This window comes from Symphalangus syndactylus, chromosome 3, assembly GCF_028878055.3.
Source record: "Symphalangus syndactylus isolate Jambi chromosome 3, NHGRI_mSymSyn1-v2.1_pri, whole genome shotgun sequence".
Lineage (NCBI taxonomy): Eukaryota > Metazoa > Chordata > Mammalia > Primates > Hylobatidae > Symphalangus > Symphalangus syndactylus.
In genome coordinates, this window is record NC_072425.2 from 145,548,380 (window position 1) to 145,567,749 (window position 19,370).

General features: G+C 43.6%; 1 protein-coding gene across 1 annotated transcript in view; it reads right to left on the reverse strand.

The window, feature by feature from the left end:
• Window positions 1-19,370, reverse strand: part of ETS1 (ETS proto-oncogene 1, transcription factor) — a 129,253-nt gene that overhangs the window by 80,548 nt on the left and 29,335 nt on the right. The window contains exon 3 of the mRNA XM_055273703.1: window positions 17,426-17,570. Within this exon, the coding sequence (XP_055129678.1) occupies window positions 17,426-17,570 (145 nt within the window). The remainder of the gene's footprint in view (window positions 1-17,425; window positions 17,571-19,370) is intronic.

The window sequence follows — 19,370 nt, forward strand, 5'->3', positions numbered from 1 at the left end:
TGTCACCCAGGCTGGAGTGCAGTGGCACAATCTCGGCTCACTGCAAGCCTGCAAGCTCCGCCTCCCGGGTTCACGCCATTCTCCTGCCTCAGCCTCTCCGAGTAGCTGGGACTACAGGCGCCCGCCACCACGCCCGGCTAATTTTTTGTATTTTTAGTAGAGACGGGGTTTCGCCATGGTCTCGATCTCCTGACCTCGTGATCCGCCCGCCTCGGCCTCCCAAAGTGCTGGGATTACAAGCGTGAGCCACCGCGCCCGGCCAAGAATACTCTTTTAACAAATAATAGGGGACAACCAGATACACATATGAAAAAGAAACTGGACCTTTGTGCATGAAAGTTAACTCTAAGTGGATAAGAGACATAAATGTGAGAGCTAAAGCTATAAAGCTCATGTAAGAAAAAACAAGATTAAATCTTCATAACCTTGTGTTGGGCAATAATTTCTTAGGTACAATGCTGAAAGCACTAGAAAAAAAAGAAAAAATAGATAAATTGGGCTATACCAAATCTAAAACCTATGGTGCTGCAAATTCTAAACATCCAGAAAGTAAAAAGACAACTCACTTTATGGGAGAAAATATTTGTAAATTATATGGCTGATAAGGGACTTGTATTCAGACTTTGTAAAGAACTCTTACAACTCAACAATAAAAAGACAACCCAATTTAAAAACGGGCCAAAGATTTTAATAGACATTTCTCCAAAGAAGGTATACAAAAGACCGGTAAACACATGAGAAAAGCTCAATATCATTAATTATTAAAGAAATGCAAATCAAAACGACAATGAAATACTACTGCTCATTCACCATGAGGATAAATTGGAACCCTCTTACATTGCTAGTAGGAATGTAAAATGAAGCAGCCACTTTCAAAAACAGTTGGGCAGTTCCACAAATAGAGTTACCATATGACCCAGAAATTCTACCCCTGGAGAAATGAAAACATATTCACACAAAAAACTTGTACATTAATGTTAATAGCAGCCTTATTTATAAAAATCACAAAGTGAAAAGCACCTAAATGGCCATCAAATTATGGATAAATAAAATGTGCCATGGCCATATAATGGAATATTATTTTGATGATAAAAGGAAATACTGATGCCTGCTACAACATGGGTGAAACTTGAAAACATTATGCTTAGTGGCCAGTCACAAAAGATCACATATTGTGTAACTCTACTTTTGAGAATTCCAGAATAGGCAAATTTATAAAGATAGAAATTAGACCAGTAGCTGTTGAGGTGTGGAGGTAGGAGGAATGAGAAAGAATGAAGATCGACTGCTAATGGATATAGGATTTCTGTTAAGAAGAATAAAAATGTTGCCGGGCACAGTGGGTCATGCCTGTAATCCCAGGACTTTGGGAGGCCAAGGCGGGCAGATCACCTGAAGTCAGGAGTTGGAGACCAGTCTGACCAACATGGTGAAACCTTGTCTGTACTAAAAACACAAAACATTAGCCGGGTGTGGTGGCAGGCGCCTGTTATCCCAGCTACTCAGGAGTCTGAGACTGGAGAATCACTTCAACCCAGGAGGCGGACGGAGGATGCAGTGAGCGGAGATTGTGCCATTGTACTCCAGCCTGGGCAACAAGAGAGAAATTCCATCTCAAAAAAAAAAAAAAAGAAGAAGAAAAATGTTCTAAAATTAAATTGCGATGATAGTTGCACAATACTGTAAATACACTAAAAAGAACTTAAATTGTACACCTTAAATAGGCGAATTGTATAGTATGTGAATTATATCTCAATAAAGCTCACCTCAATAAACTGTTTAAAAGAAAAAAGTTTGTTTTCTGGAGGTGAAGGCAAGACAAAAAAAGAGGGAGAATTTCCTATCATCCAGGAAAGCCTGCCCAGTGGGGTCTATGAACATCATCTTAGGACCGTTTGCTTCAGCAGAGTTCAGTGGAAAAACGTCTAACATTTCCGTGACCTTCTTTTCTAAACTTCCTAAGTGGCTTAGAGAGAGGCTGCCCGGGAAACTCCAAATGGAATTTAAAAATATTATCTCCTGGCTTTATAAACAGCAAGGAGCACTAATGAAGTGAGGGAGCAGCGGCCCCAGGAATGGGAGATTTCATTCAGGTTGGAAGCCCCGTGTGGAGTCTAAGCTCATCTCTGAAAGCAGCAGTAAGGCCATGGAGAGGCCAGACCAGGGTGAGGGAGGTGAAAATCAACACAGGGGAGAGAAGAAAGAATAACAACGCTCAAGGATACATAAGGCAGAGCCGGAGTGGCCACTCTTCCAAACACCAGTGAAACAACCCCTTTCCAAATCGAGCTCTGTCCTCATTCTGCTGACTAAGTTTGGATGAATGAGTGCTCCTCAAGGCAAACCCCCTCACCCTCAATTTCACATGATTGGGAGGCCTCAGGAGGGTCTCTCCATAATTCTAGTCTCAACAGGACCATCCCTCTCATCTTTCCCAGTCCCGTGGTGCTCACCAGCTCTGCCAGCTTGGCTGTGTCCGTCTCAGCACAGCAGCCAGGTTGCATGATGTTCCTTGAGGATGAGACCGAACCACACTTTATAGCCCCAATGCCTCATGAAGAACAAGGGCTTAATAAATACGTGTTGATTAATAAGAGACAAAATAAAGATGCTCTAATGTCACTAACACCCTAAACCAGTCAGTAACTTGGAATTACCCATGATCTAACTGAGGACCAAGACACCAACCATCCCTCCACTAGCTAGGACAAGTTTGGACAACCAGGATACAAATATTTATCAAATCCTCTGCTCTGTGGCAAGTATTAGGCTAGGCATTGAGGATACAGAAATAAATGGTGAAGTCCTTTTGCCTTAGAATGAGAGGAACCATAACACAAAAAGTCTTCTGAGCTGATCTTTGGGTTTTATTCTAAATTACTGCAAAGTTTGTGTTTTCTTTTGTTTTGTTTTAATTTTTGTTACTTCTTAACCAATCTTTAACGTCTTGGGTAGTACCCACAATGATCCTGACAGATTAATTTAATAACCTGGTTTGGTTCTCCACAGACCTTAACTGAGTGTCCGTGGCAATGTAGGCACTCTGCTAGGTACCAGAAACATGACAAGGACAAAGCCCCTGACCTCAAGCTGTATATAGTCTCAGAGGAAAGACAAAACAATGATTGCAACATGGTGCAATGATCTCTACAATACAGGTATTCACCAGTATCATGGGAACACAATTGGGGTCTCAGCACAGATATTGATTATAATAAGGGCTCCATACAAGAGCTACGGGGAAGATAAAGTCAGTGGGACTTGTGACTGAATATGAAAATATAGTGGCTGTCTGCTGCTTTTCTATCTGTAGTCTTTTCCGTCTTTTTCCAGTACAGGAGCCCCCATTTTCCTTTAGGAACTGTCTCTTTTTTACACAGTATAGCTCTGGTGGAACTGCTGATCACAGTACCCCCTACACCGTCTATTCACAAAGGTGGTACATGTCTCACATGGTGAATTAGAATGCCTCAGCCCCATTATTTCATTCATTGCCTTGGGGATAGGCTCACAGACCAGGAATTTTATATATAACCATTATGAACAAGGCATTCTTTAATGAGGTCTATGACTATGGACTTCTCTTCTTCCACTGAAACAGATGTGAGCTAGAATGAGAGAAAAGGAAAAGGGGAAGAGGGAGGAGGAAGAGCAGGAAGAGGAGAAGAGGGAGGAGGAGGAGGGTAAAAAAAGAGAGACTTGAGGAGATTATCGGATTCCCTAGAATCCCCAGGCTGACTCTTCTACTGGACTTCCCATCTGTTACGTCAGGAAATTCTTTCTTACACTGAAGCTAGTTTGAGTCAGGTTTCTGCCACTTACAAACAAAAAGATCCTTCCTTAACCAACACAAGTGTTAAGGTATTTAAAAAAAAAAAAAAAAAATGGGAGAGGGAGTCAATAACTACCAGTTCTTTAGCCTGGTGATTGGTAGCTGATAGTGACCTTCATCAAAACAAGAGGGAGGATAAAGACAGCAACAACCCCTCCACTAGCTACAGAGTTACAGGTTACAGAGTCAAGAGAAAGCAGTGAGCTCAGTTTTAAGTCTGAGGTATCTGTGTGTGACTCAGGTGAACACTAGTCACAAAAAATACCCATGGAACACACCCACCATGTATTAACCCTTAAGTGATGACACCAAAATGCCTTTCCTCCCTATTATTCTTTGATTTATAAATTTTCTTTAGGCCCCGCGTGGTGGCTCACACCTGTAATCCCAGCACTTTGGGAGGCCGAGATGGGTGGATTACCTGAGGTCAGGAGTTCAGGACCAGCCTGGCTAACATGGTGAAAACCCGTCTCTACTAAAAAATGCAAAAACTAGCCGGGCATGGTGGCAAGCGACTGTAATCCCAGCTACTCGGGAGGCTGAGACAGAAGAATTGCTTGAACCCTGGAGGCGGAGGTTGCAGTGAGCCCAGATCGTGCCATTGCACTCCAGCCCTGGCGAAAAGAGCAAAACTCTGCCTCAAAAAAAAAAAAAAAAAAAATATTTAAAGAGGTATTTTTTCAAAATAAACTGAATGTGATATATATGCACATAGAAAAGTACTAGTTCACAGCCAGGAAGAGGGAAAAGATAATGCATTTCAAAGCTACCAGGACAGCATAGATTCTCTCCCCCATCTTTGCAGCAGAACTTCCCCTTCTGTTAAACACAGGGAAAAATGATCACTGTCCACCTGCCCATTCTGACATAGGCATTGGGAAGTTTGGAAAATGAAAAAAGACAATGGGGGAGGTGCAGAAGTACATTTCAGACCTTCTATCCTTAGCCCCAAAAATCTACTGGTTGACTTTTCATATCAACATTCCCAGCTCATGCCTCCTCCTCTCTCACTACAGCAGAATTAAAAGATTACTCTCAAACTCAACGTCTCTCCTTTCACATCTGGCCTGCTCTTTCCCACTCAATAATTTCCTAAAACATTCCCTTAAGTTCCTTAAGTTCCCTTAAAAGGTTGTGAAAAGTTTATCTTACGTGATAGAACCAGAAGGATAATAATAAAAAAATTACTCATACTCCTTCTGAAATATCCTGAAAGATATTTGAGAGGAGAGGTAATTTATAAACTCTAATAATGGATTTCAGAGTCATATTTTCCCCTCACTAATCTAAATCCCTCTTTTTCCATTTAATCTCATTGTGTTCTTAGTCTTCAGCGGATCTAAAAAACAGCTGCTGACTCCCTGATGACATTTTAGGAAGAGTTAAGTCTACACTTGTATTTAATCTTCATTAACTTTATACTTAATTCCAACTCACTGCTCACCTGAAGCTCAATGTCGGTGAAAGATAAATGAAAACTCTGAAAAGTCAAGCAAGAGATGTGTAGATACATGTTATAACACTTAATGGTATGATACTATTAAAGCTGAGTATGTCCAAATTGAGGAAACTGCCCTAAATGTCATAAGAAAGTCAGTTCCTTATATATTTTATAATTTAAATTATATTAAAAGCTCTTTGAGATAAAAATAGGCATAGAGCAATCTGTTTCTTCAACTGCTTTAAAAACCTGTGAGATCAGAAAGGAATTTTGAAAGGGCAGATGGAAAAGTGATTAATTGTTTACTAAAAAAAAAAAAAAATGTATATATATATATTTGGAACTTCCCTCTTCTGTAGCCCAGTTAATAGGGCTGAGAGATGCAGGCAGCCCTAGGGAAATGTAGGGAAATATAGATAAATGTACTGCGGCTACAAGCCTAATCCCTGAGCCCCTCACCCCTGCCTTCTCCCAGTTCTGCTCAAAGACATTGCAATTCCATTCTTTTCCAAGGCTCTCCCTCTCCCCATCTCCAGAGCAGCAGCTCTGCATCACATTGAGTTTAAAATAAAGAAATGCTTTTCCTAAAGAATTCGCACACAAATAATCTCATTACCCCAGTGCTTAGGTTTATACAGCAGACGTCTTCTGCCAGGAAAAGGAAAAAAAATGCACTCTACACTCACTCACATGGAACAGCTGCGAGGAGAGAAATGGTATTTAATTCATTGTGAAATATTCAACAATGGCTACACTGCACTTTTAAAAGCCTTTTGATAGTAAAACCCACAGGGAACAGCCCATCCTGTGTGCTGAAAAGCAGCTTCCCCACAATTAGTCTCTCTATTCAGAGGTCTGGGAAGTCTGTGTAAACTTCAGCACGTGCTATGTACACTGTGGGTAGCTTCAAGGGTATAACCTTTCAGAAACTTCTTAGGGTTTAGTCTTGCTCAGTGACTCTGTCTGCTCATGGAGCTGGCTGGTTGGGGTTGGGGGGGCAGTGTAAGGGGACAAAGGGAGTATGATGCTTAGGTGAAGAGGTAAGCAAACCCTCTAGACCCTAACTGAATGCCCAACAAAGGAAAAACCATTCTCTGGAGGCGCTTTGCAAATTATCAGGCTTCCTCGTGCCCTTAAATGACCAATATGGGACTCCAAGAAACCAGAGAGAAGATATAAAAGAAATCAGGTAACAGGGTCTCGTTTTCCCTTTTACATCCCTATGGAATTTTCATGGGTCTCTGCTTTGTGGGAAAGCTAGAAAAGCTTATCTATTCTTATCCTGGAGGTGGGCAATTGTCACAGCAATGAAGATGTGAACAAATGTTTGGGCAGGCAAAATGTGTATGGTTGTTAGGAACACGCACTTTGGAGGAATATTTACGTTTAATTACCAACCTGCCTCCCAGAATTAGTTAGGCTTCTTTGGGGAGGTAAGTTGACCTCTCTGAGTCTTATTTATCTCATCTGTAAAATGAGAATAGTATCACCCTCACAGGAATATTGTAAAAGCACAAGACCACATATGTGCAATCCTCGGCATACAGAAGGCGTTTAATGAATGTTAACCACTGTACCTCTCAAGCAGCTCTAGAAGAACAGGCCTTCTTTTGGACTTTCTGGAATAAGATTACTAGAACTGAAAAAGAATGGGCTATGAACTATTTTTCATCTATATTTTAATTTACAATTGATCAGTTCAGAAGCAACATAGAAATATGCACAGATATCTAACGGGAAGTTCAGAGGGATCTAAACCATGTTAAAAACACAACAAAAGATTAAAATTCAAGAAAATGTGGCATCATGGTAGTTTTATTGTTCAGAAACTTTAAATTCTGAGTTTTTAAAGCCCAAAGTATTGATGAGATCTCCAAATATTTCAGATATGGTTGAAGTGAGCACAACAACTTTCTATTATTTCTGATCTCTACTCAACTCTCCAGGAACAGCCCACAGGCATTTCTGTCTCAAGGAGCTAGCCACTTTCATTATAAAACCCAAAATTCAACCAGTGAACGTTCACCAGGATGCAAGCTCTAAGCCCTGCTCAGCTAAGAATATCCACCTGATGTATTGACCAAAGATGGAAATGCTAAGACGTTGCTGGGAAGTTCAAAGTAGTTAACTTGGGTTGGGTAATCTGTCTAGACTGAAGAAGTCTGAAAATGGCCTCCTTTTGTCTAAGTGAGTTTGTAGCAGCAGATGTTAACAGTCAATGGTTCCAACAGAAGCTAATGATCAGAAATGAGGGCTAAGACTCCAAAAGAATGACCTTGGTTCAGGGGCAGTGCACTGAAAGAGTCTGTAGCATCCAGGAGTTTTTCTGCCATAGTCATTCCTGTATACAGTCTCTTGGCCATGAGGGATTGGTTCCAGGACAACCCCTTGCCTAAGATACCAAAATTCATATACGCTCAAGTCCCTGATATAAAATGGTGTAGTATTTGCAAATAACCTATGCACATCCTCCCATACACTTCAAGTCATCTCAAATTTACTTATAATACCTAATACAATGTGAATGATATGTAAATAGTTGTTATACTGTATTGTTTAGGGAATAATGACAAGAAAAATTCAGTACATGTTCAGTACAGATTCAAATATTCTTTAAAACAAATTTTTTTTTTTTGCTCTGAAGTTGGTTGAATCTATGAATGCAGAAGCCATGGATACGAAGAGCCAAGTGTACATTGTTTTCAGGGGGGAAGGTGTTAGCTCTGGATTTCTGCACCCCTATCCCCTTTAGGGGCACTATTTCTACATCTTTTCTTCCCTATATGACATAAGGATGCTGGGGAAAATCTACTGTGAACTAGAAAGTCCATGAGATGCAGATCATAGCGTGACTTTCCTGTGGTGCTTTGACACAGACTGAAGCTCCCCATCCCTACCTCCAGCTCACTTTAGGGAGGTCCCAGGTCCACAGTTTTCCTGGGGTGTTTGCAGAGATCATCCTGAGGAGCATGAAATAAAAAGATATGTTAAAGAAAAAGGAGAGATCTGGCTAGACTTTGGGCAATGCTGCAATGCTTCTGTCTCAGAGACAATGGAATGGAAACAACTTCCAGATTTAAATACACTCTCTTGGGACTGCCCAGAGCAGGGAGAAGGGATTTATAGGAAGGAAGTTTATACCAGAGAATTCATCCCAGTTCAACAAAATATGCATTGCGTACTCTAGAAGTACAATGTGCTAAGTGCCGCAGGAAGGTAAAAGGAACAGTAGTTTTTAACCTCTTTGGGAGTCTCAGACAACTCTGAGAATCAGAGGAAAGCTACAGATCCTTAGAAAAATTTCTGCACAAAATTTCAGCAGGATCACACTTTCCTGAAACTCTCCTGGGCAAGAACCCCTGCTCCATGAGAAACAGCAGGTCTAAGGCATGGCAGAAAGTTGTCAAGATTGATTTTTTAAAAATGTGTGAGGCACGTAAGATAGCCAGTAAAAATGGCAAAGGCAACTGGAACTCTGTAGCTACTTAAATCACTGGTATTTCTGCCTCTCAGGCACTACTTCAGCAAGTCTCAGGAGGTATGGAAAAGACTGATGACACAACTTTGAAAATTGGTGGCCTTTTTTTTTTTGGTTTTTTTTTAATCCCACCTAACAGAGATCCCAAAGTCCTGTTTTCTTAAATAGCAAGAGAGTTTGAAAGAGGCAAACAATTCTTCAAAGGTCATGAGGAATCTAACTAGGATGTCCAGGAATGGAGTGGGAGAAGCATATCCCTATTTTTAAAAATAGGGATGATGGGGAGGGTGTGGCCAACTGACTAGATCAAGATGTGGGGCAGGGTCTGGACTGAAAGCTGAGGGGCCACTCACACTGGCAGCTTTGGGGACAGCCAAGGTTGCCCCATGCTTCAGTGGGAAGGTGATTTTTCTCAGAGTGCAATTAGGTTTCATGTTTGACTGACGACCTCTGTCCCATGAGCTAGTTATGCTCTTCAGACAGCAGTGAGGGAACAAGTCAGTGAAGATGGAAATTGGAGGCATTCAATAGGGGAAAAAAAAGAGAGAAAGAAAGAAAAAAAGAAAGAGTGAGGAAGGAAAGGAAAGGAAAGAAAGGGAAGGGAAGGGAAAAGAAGAGAGAAAAAGAAGTGGGGGAGTGAGAGACGAAGGAAGAAAAGGAGGGAGGGGAACCCTGGACAATTACAGTAATGTATGAAAAGGTAACCTATGAAATCAAAGTTAAGAGCCTTCTCCACGCCATGCCTGGTGCTTTGCCATTTCCACATTCAATACGTTTTTTTTTTTTTTAATTTCTTCCTTCACAGTAATTCTGTGAGGTGGGCACTATCATATTACAAACGAGGAAACTGAGGCTCAGAGGGTTCAGTGATTCGTCCAGGGTTGCACAGCTTGTGGGTGGCAGAGTTGAAACCCGTGCCCCAACCAGCCCTACCCAGCTCTCTTGATCCTTTGCTAAACGGTAACGACACACACTCTTACCTATCTCTCTATCTCCCCAACCTATCTAGAACTCCCTGTAACCTCTTGCAAAACTAAATCTAAGCCCAGAATCTCTTCTGTTCCAACCGTCTATTTCTTAAGCCCCGCTTGGAGCCCAGGCGCTGCCACAGGCCGAAGGGCGAGGTTCGGGCCGAGGCAGCCCACGCCCGTCCTCTCCTCCCTCCTCTCCTGGGAGTGGAAAGCTCGTCCCGGGAGGCCCCAGCTCCGGGCCGGCTTCGCCTGCGCCCGCGTTGCTGGCAGCGCCGGGGTTAACCCTCCCGCCCTGCGGAGCAATGATTTCTGTTTTATTTCAGCAGGGGAAGTGTGTGCTGCCTGATTAGCCTGATGGTTTCCTCTTTTCCCATAACCTCCAGACCCCCATGGCCCAAGTGTTTACTCTCTGAAATAAAAAATCTGCTGGTGTTTTTCTTTTTGTGTGCTCGTGTATTTTGGGAGGATTGCAGGGGAGGAAGGCAGGGTGGGGTTAGGGACCGGGAGGCTGGGGGAGGGGAGCGGGCCGCCTCCTCCAGCTGCAGGCTCCGGGCTGAGACCCCTGGCTGCAGTGCAAGAAAGCAACTTATTAATGAGGGAGCTGGGTCTCCTGCCTCGGCAGCTATAAACACAGTGAACATCTGGAGAGAGAGCCCGTGTCTCTAGGCGGCCAGATACAGCACTACGGGCCGTCCCTGCGGCTCAGCCCGCCCCCACCCTCTACTCTCACGCGCCCCTCGCCCCTCTGCTGGGCTCCGGCTCCCACCTCATCGGCCCACCCGAAGATGTCCATTCACCCAGTGCCGCGGCCGGAGTCGAGCGGGGCCTGACGCCAGCCAGCGGCGTCCACCGTCCCACCCCCGTGCAAGGAGTTCCAGGAGAGGGGTCAAACTGCTTGAATCGCAAAAGAACTCGGTGCCCCAGGGACCTTTTCCCAACTCGGACTAAATATTTGTGGTTTGAAAAAGTTGAGAGAACGTTTTTTTCCTCCGCAGCCCCCCTGGGAGTCCCAGCGCAATGCTGTTACTTGCTAGGATGTTTGAGAAGCTGCGAGTCCGAGGCCCGCGGAGGGCTTGCCTTTCCAGTCACTCCAGAAACCCAGCCTGGAGGCTTCGGTTTCTTTGTCTTGGTTTCCTTCCTTCCCAGGGACCTAGAGGGGTGATTTACATTTGTAAAGGCCTTTCCAAGCCCTCCTTCCTCGGGGCTGTTGGGGTCACTCCTGAGAGCATGGGGTCTCTGGTCTCTAACCTGGGCGTGCAGCTCTTTCTGGCCTTCGCCAGGCTGGCCTCTCCTTTCGCTGGTGAAATGAGGCACAGTGAAGGGCACAGTGGGCAGATGCTAGCACATTAGCCTTGAGCAAGAGAAGAGTGGGCAGGACTCAGATGTGAGTGGGCATCTGGTTTCTTTGATTCGCCTAAATCCACACTCACACCATGGTGAAAGGAAAAAGAAGAAAAGCAGCGTTTATTTATTGGTCCCCTGCGATAGGCCGTGACCTTTTAAGTATACTACCCTCGTGCTGTGGACACGAACTCTTTGGAAAGAGTGTATTTCACCTGTGAACGGTGAGGGTTGGGAAGCTCAGGGGACTTAGCCAAGGCCGAGGGCCTGTACCGGGCAGTGCTGGTGGGGTCTTGAGGCATAGGCTGGCTCTTCCCACAACACCAGGCCAAACCCTCTGCTTAGACTTAACACTCTTCAATTATACTCAAAATGTATACCAAAAGACCTTGTAATCTGAATACGAAATAGTACCAGCTCGGAAGCTACCAAGGCAGCAGGAGGTGGGAGGAACAAGAAAGAGGCCGTGCAGGAAGCAGGAGCAACTTCAGTCCACAGCTGATCAGGGCCATGCCCTCCACTTACGGAGAATAGGGTCAGGCATTTGCAGAATCTCAGTATCAGATGAGCAAAGTGACAGAGCGAGTGTGCGGGAGATATTCGGCATGCAGACTCTCCCTAGTGGACTGCTTGGGCTAGGCTGGCCTTGCTTTCCTTCCTCTTTCCCTGGCCCTCTCAGAGATGGGATGGAGATATGTGGCAAGGCTGTTCCTGCATCAGACTTCGCTCAGTACTCTCCCCTGGCTTCTGTGAAAGGCTGGAACCTGAGATAGGGTTGCAGCTTGCTCCTCCCAAACAGCACAGCCATCCAGGCAGAATCCAAAAAAGTCCACGTTTCCCCATCTCCCTGAATGTTTGGACTTTCTTTAAAGACAGGAGTTTCTTTCCCTAGTCTTGTGCTAGAAAATAGTTGGGCATTAGCATAGACAGTTCCTCACTGAGCTAGAAAATTGAAAGAATAAAATAAAATCATGAGGCCGGAGTGGCCCAATTGTGTTTCTAATTCACTTCGCCTGGACTCCCTGTAAGTTTTCTCTGAGAAGAAGCATCCAGCCTCTTCTCAGGGACAGCCTTAGTCCAATATTGTAACCGTCCAATGTTACAACATCCCTAAAGCACACACACTCTCAGGCCCAGAACTGTTCTGAAGAACAAAGAACCTGACACACACCCTCTAGAAAAGACAAGCACAGCCTGAATGAGGAAAGAAGAGAGGGGTGCAGCAGGATAGAGTCTGAAACACCAGACCTGCCATAAGAATAAACATTTCAGAGCAAGGTGAGTCTCCCTTTAACAAGTCTCTCTGGCACTCCCTCAGCGTTCTCGACACTTAAAAGCCAAACTGGAGGCATCTGTGCTTCCTGCTGAGCCGTCCCACCTGGTTGTGGATAACCCTTTCCAAACACTGGCCCAGGTTTGATCTCTCCCAGCCGCTAGGCCGTCTGAGAAAGCCCCAGGAGGGACTATGAACTCGGACCCTCAGCGTATCTCCCACTTGAACTTCCAGAGTTTATCTGGGAAAGACATTCTTTAGTTCCACCATTTTGTTAGTAAATTTGTTTTAGAGATTTTAGTGAGATCCAAAGCCACACATTAATACTGCCAAACTTTATGTCATAAATAAGTGTAATATTTCATATGGAAAGCATTTGCTCTAGCATGTAAATGTACACCCACACACACACTTGCATAAAAGTTGTTTTAAAGGAGAACTGAGGCTTCCCCTTTTCCATATATTTTCTCAGTATCCTGGGCGTGGCACTGGTCACCCAACGTGTTCAACCAATCAGTGGGTCACTCTCTGACTCAATGAAACCCAGTTTGGACTCCCAAAATGCACTTTGGGTCAATGAGTCATAATAGCAAATATTCATATCAGGCTTGCTAAGTGACGGCACTGTTTTATGCTTTGCGCATATTAACTTAGTGGTTCTCAAAGTGTGCTCTGTAGACCAGCAGCATCAGCAGCACCTGAGAACTTGTTAGAAATGCAAATATTCGAGCCTTAGCCTGGACTCACTGAATCAGAAACCCTGGGGATAGAACTCGATAACCAGTGTCTTAACAAGCCCTAAAGTGATTCTCATGTACCCTGGGAGTTTCTGCTTCGATAAGTCTGGGGTACAGCTCAAGACTTTGCATTTCTAACAAGTTCTCAGATGATAGTGATGCTGCTGGTCTGGGGACCACGCTTGGAGAATCATCGATATAGATCCGGAACCTGGGTTACAAGATTAAGTTGTCTAAGGTCACACAGTTAGGAAGAGCTGATGCAAACACAAGCAACCCGGGTCCAGCGTCTGGGTTCTTTCCTACTACACTAAATAAATGTCCTTTCTCATGAAGAATGGGAAGTGGCAGACAGGCTGTGAATGTGGTTCAGTGAAGGTTTTACTGTGTTCAGTGACCAAAGACATAGCAAACTGCATCCTACAAGAAAAAGTATTTGCTTGTTTCTCAAATCAAGGACCATGGTAATAAGACTATAGGTTCCTTCCCATGAAGGTAAGTTGTGTTTCCTATGTTCTCTAGCTCCAGGCTGCTTCCCAGCTCTAAGCAAGTATTTTGCCAAAGTGTACTTTGTTCACAACATCACATCCATAAGTTTGGCTGATTTCAGACAAATCCATCCTTGAAATGAAAAATAATTTGATACTATAACACTTTGGAAGAGTGCTAAGTAAGCATCATATTTTCTGATACAAACTGTGACCATTCATGAGCATCATAACTGTGAAGTTGAAATCAAATATGGACCGCTGGCATTGATGGGATGGACTGAGGTCTTGTGTCCTGTGTGCTCAGTTGGGTCTCTGATGTCAGTTTTGGAAAACAGTCAGCGTCTGACTTCAGCTGGGTCTGGTCACAACTCTGATGCTCACTACCATTACCCTGTGTATCCAACAGGACTGTGGGTGGGAACCAGTCATGACAGTTAATGACGGTAACATGTCAGTGAGCTCTTAGAGACAGGAGCAAGAAACTGAAACGTAAAAATGACTCTTGTTATGGAGGTTGGAGAGAAAGGGCTGGGGTTGAGGGACAGAATAGAGGAAGGGAGCAGAGAGGAGGCAGGGTCAGTGGCTCCACTCCAGTCAGACTATAAACAGTAACAGACATTTCAGCCGTGTCTTGTGTAAGAGGCTCCATTGATTCACAAGGTTCCCTAACAGAAGGATGACGAGAAGCTGAGACAGAAAGGGCCCATTCATTCATGCAGAACACCAGCACTCAGCCCCATTGGCTCTCGCTAATGGCTCCAGGCTGATAGGGAGGAGGGGGAAGAGGCGGACGGTAGGAGGAGGTAGAAATGAAAGAAAATGATGACTACAAGATTGTTGTGAAGAAATGTACAGCTGCACAGGCAATTGCATGCAAATGTGGCTTCCCTTTTTAGCTGTATAGCTAATGTCCTCAGATTCATCTATTTTTCTCTTTCATGTTATCTTCCCCTCCCGTTCTTGCCTTGTCTTTTTCTGGGCTCCCCACTTTTTTTCCCTTTCCCATTCATCTTTCATCTTCCTTTCCCATTATTCCCTACCACGCTACTAATATCCACCTTTATTTTCTGTCCATTTTCACACATCTCTTCTTTCTTCCACCACACCCGCTTTATCATCTATTTTGTCCAGTCAATTCCCGACAGGCCTTGGCGCCTTAGTATTCTCTCCCACTCACCTGATAAGGCTTTCCCTCATTCATACTTTCTCTCTGCTTGATTCTCTCTTCCCCTTCCCTCCACCCTCCCACCACCCTCCTCATCCTCCTCCTCCCCTCCTCCTCCTCCTCAGCCTCTGCCCCTTCGTGAATAGGATCAACATTCTGAAAAGGCTTGCTCATTCCTTGATGGCCCCTCCTGTCAGTATTCTCTGCACTGACAGATGTGTAGTCCTTGGAAAAGAAGTTCATTCATCCCTTCCGAGAGCATGAACGTGAGGGGGGAGCAGTGGTGGGCAGTAGCCATGAGACGGAGGACGGGAAGGAAACTGAAGTTATAAATAGGATAAAAGAAGATGAAAAAAATGTCGAGTATTTTTTCTCTTTCTTTATATTCAACACATCTCCAAGGAAATGTACCACAGCTGGAGAAATCACTGGTTGGTCTATGTCTTCATCTCCCTTCCCTATAACCCCACAATCCCCATTCAAACAACACCCATCGCTGAGGAGAGCTGGACCACAGCCCAGAAATAATCCCTCCAACTCCTTCGTCTGGGAAGCTCAAAAGTTAAAGGAGGGGCTAGAAAGGCTCAGGATTCTTGCCAAACATTTCCATCAGAGGGAGTCTAGGACAGTGGGAACTACAACCATCACATTTGTGAAGAGATTGCCCCCAACTGGTAGGGGCCACACCCTGATGGAAGCTGTGTACCATCTCTGAGCTGCAGTTGATGGCAACCCAGGTCATTCTAGGAATGGTTATTATATGCCCCAATCTTCTTAACCTACCAAAAGCCGGGGTGACCCCAGCTTCCTTCTTGCAACTATAAACTATGAGAAGAAGATGATATTACCCTGCTATAAGTCCTTGCATTTTAAAGCTGTTCTTCATATGCTTCCCAGACACTGTCTCATAGGCCATGAAATAAAAACATCTTTACCTTTGAGAAACTTGACAAAGAGTAGCATGAAAAATCATCTCCACTTGGGAGTTTATGTACTTCAGTTTAAGGAAAAGGAAGGCCATGTCTCTTTGCTATGAAGAAGAGACATTCTGATCTTCAGGCTATGGGCAAATGGGGAGGGCCTCAGCTGTTAATAAGATGTAACTTGTAGCAAGCGGAGACCATCGAGAGCTGAAAGTGTTAAAGCAAGGCAGCTTCAATCTTAGTTGCATTGGGAGATATAAAACTTAAGCCTTGTGGCATTAATAGGATTCAAGAATTATACAAATATAAACACAGCCATTTTGACCTTTTGCTTATACAAACAAAACCTATTTTGTTTAGAATTTTAAAGGATCACTTTTCTCATGTCCTCAAATTTTTAGTCCTTAAGTCTGACCTGTCAGCAGGTACAAAATCCTCCTTGCTCCCTTGTGAAATGGATAGGTAGCTGAGACATTTGTATTTATGATTAGAGGAACTGAGATACCAAGCAGAAAGTGACAGCATAAACATTATTATGTCTACAATCCAGGGCAGTGCCAAAGAATACCTCAAAGATCAATGGCTATTGAGTCAAGGGAACATGGGACACAGGAATCGATTTCATTCTGCCCTAGAGAGAAACCAGGCAAATGGAAAGCTACTCCCCATGCCTCCTCACCCACCATACACACAGCCCATGGAGTGCCACAGCATCTTGCCCTGTGTCTGTTTATTCCCGATGAGCAATAAAGCATAAACAACAAAGCAAACATTTATTTTACTTCTCCACTGTTATTTAAGTAATTGACCAAAGAATGTTGTGGGGTAAAATAACACTGAACCAAAAAGTAGCCTTCAAGTTAGTGACTCCCCCTGCCATGCACTGCCCAGGTCATTCCCCAGAATTACATTTTCCCAACATGTAAGAGTAATGACATTTTTATGCTAAGAATTCATCCTGAGAGAAAACACAGATTTTGACTGGCTATTTGGTATTCAAATATGTTATCATAACAAGGTCTCATGTAAAAGTGAACTTAATATCTGAAGAGATCATTTCCAAATTCCCAAATTCAAATTTAACATTTTTTGTTTAAAAACAAAACAAAACAAAAAACACTAGCTGGTAAACCAAGAACTAATGGAATTTGTGAGAAACAGAGTGTCTCCTGAAAACAGCATGGAGATGAGGACTTCAGATTCCTGAGGTCCCTGGGAATGTAGATCAGATCCATTGATTTGAGAGTTCTCTGGAGGAGACTCCCACTCACCAGAGGGCAGCACTGCCACCAGCAAGTGGAAGGAGAGAAGGGAGAGAGAGACAGAGGAAAAAGAAGCGGGATCCAGGTGGGCATGGACAGAGAGGCTGGGAACAATGGAAACAGATGACCATCGAGAGAAAGCGTATTCTCTAAGAAGGCCAAGCAATTCACACACCTCTGTTTATCCAGCTCAGACTCTGTGACTGCAAAACTTCTAGGCTCTCTGACAACAGCCAAAACGGGTGTCAGGAAATGCAGGATAGGCGAAACTATTTGCAGGCTGGAGACCTACCGCAACCTTTCTTGGGCCCATTCCTAGAGTTTAGACTTCCTGTCGGGGAATAAAGTAACCCAAAATTTATGGAGAAGGCCCGGGACTTTCCATTCAAGAACAATAGCATCCGTACCCGCGTAAGCCATGGCAGCTGTTATTTGAAAGAACGCAGCCCTCATCACATTTCCATTGTCCTTCAACTCTATCCTCATTCCCAGCTTTTGTTTCTGTTCCTACCTGAGACACAGTGTTCAAGCCCAGTAGGAACTTCCTGAGTTGCCATCTCATCCCAAAACGGGTAGCAAGGTCTTTGCTGGTGATAACTGGACTGGAAACCACAGGTCATTCGAGGATCTTCATAAGTGTTGCTAGGTCCTTGCCTCTGTGCAAGAAAAAACAGAAGAAATATATTAGGAGGAAAATCTCTGTTTAGCCCTAAAGGAACTATGACTTCATATCATCCAATCACATGTAAGTAGGAATCATCTATAGATGATGACAGAACAGAACCAACTATTGTTTTCTTCCTTTATCCCCACACATAGAATTTCTGACTCAGACTATATATGCATTTATCTTCCTCCATTTCTTCAAATGTTTAAGGACTACCTTTTCTGGCCTTCAAATAAGAACCCATGGTTAACAGCAGGGCCGAATGCTGACCATCTTGAATTTATCCAATCCTGGCTTATTTTTAATGGTAACTTACTCTGTAAAAACGTCATGAAAGGATATTCTTACAAGGCTTACTCCACTACCATACAAGAAGTAAATGATACATGCCAAAGGAAAAGAAAAATGGACCTATGTAATAGAATTCACCTCATTTTTTGGTTAATCAGTGTGTATAGGTTTTAAAGACATTTGTTGCTAGGCAGAAATTGTCTGGTTCCCCCAATTTTCGAAGACTTGTGCCACACTCTTAGTAGTTTCATGAACTCCATAAAATATACAATCCCAATCTACATAGTACTCTCTAAGGAAGACAAATGTGCTATGTGGAAGGTCACGTTTTGCTGGGTTTAAAACCCTAGACTTTGAAGCCAGGTATACATAATTCAAATCCCAGCTCTACCACTTACCAACATGGAGCCTGGGCCTGTTCCTTAACTCAAACCTTAGTTCATGCAATTGTAAAATGAAAATAATAGAAACTGGAAACATGTACATATAGTTCTAGCTACTCGGGAGGCTAAGGCAAGAGGATCACTTGAGCCCAAGAGTTTGAGGCTCAGTCAGGGCAACATAGCAAGACCCCACCTCTAAAAATAAAATGGAAGTAATAATACTTACCTCATGAAGTGGGACGATTGAATGAAATAATGTATGAGAAAATTGTATATAAAGCAAATTAAAATATAAAATTGCATTTACTAAAATTATATATTGTATGAAATGCATGTGATAAGTATGTGAGGCCTGGTCTTCAATATAAGTTAGGCATTATTTTAATTTAAGAGATCCTTAACATTCCTGGAAATGGCCACATAGGTTAAAAACTAAGACACAAAAGGAAAAGCAGCAAATTCACAGAAAGAAGATTTCCTGAGACTAGGATTCTCATCTACACTGGCCCATCCTCAACTTTCTTTTTTTCTTTTTTATTATTACTTTCTTGGGCCCCTGCACCTTCATAAAAACCCCAACTAAAGAAACCAAACTGGCCGGGCGCGGTGGCTCACGCTTGTAATCCCAGCACTTTGGGAGGCCGAGGCAGGTGGATCACGAGGTCAGGAGATCGAGACCACGGTGAAACCCCGTCTCTACTAAAAATACAAAAAATTAGCCGGGCGTGGTGGCGGGTGCCTGTAGTCGCAGCTACTCGGAGAGGCTGAGGCAGGAGAATGGCGTGAACCCGGGAGGCGGAGCTTGCAGTGAGCCGAGATCGTGCCACTGCACTCTAGCCTGGGCGACAGAGCAAGACTCCATCTCAAAAAAAAAAAAAAAAAAACTTTGCTAGAATTTAATATGGTTAAATCTATTGACATTAAGGTCTCAATAAGTGTAGCTCATAAGATGGTATTCTCACCCCTGAAGACTAGCTTGCAACTCCCAGAAAGATTCTCCAACTGGAGAACTTACGTCTTTTCTTCTGAGCATACAAGAATTCAGTACTACTATGTTAGATTCAGTTGCCCACTATCTGCTCTCTTTCCCAATTTGCAATGGCCCATTCACTTAA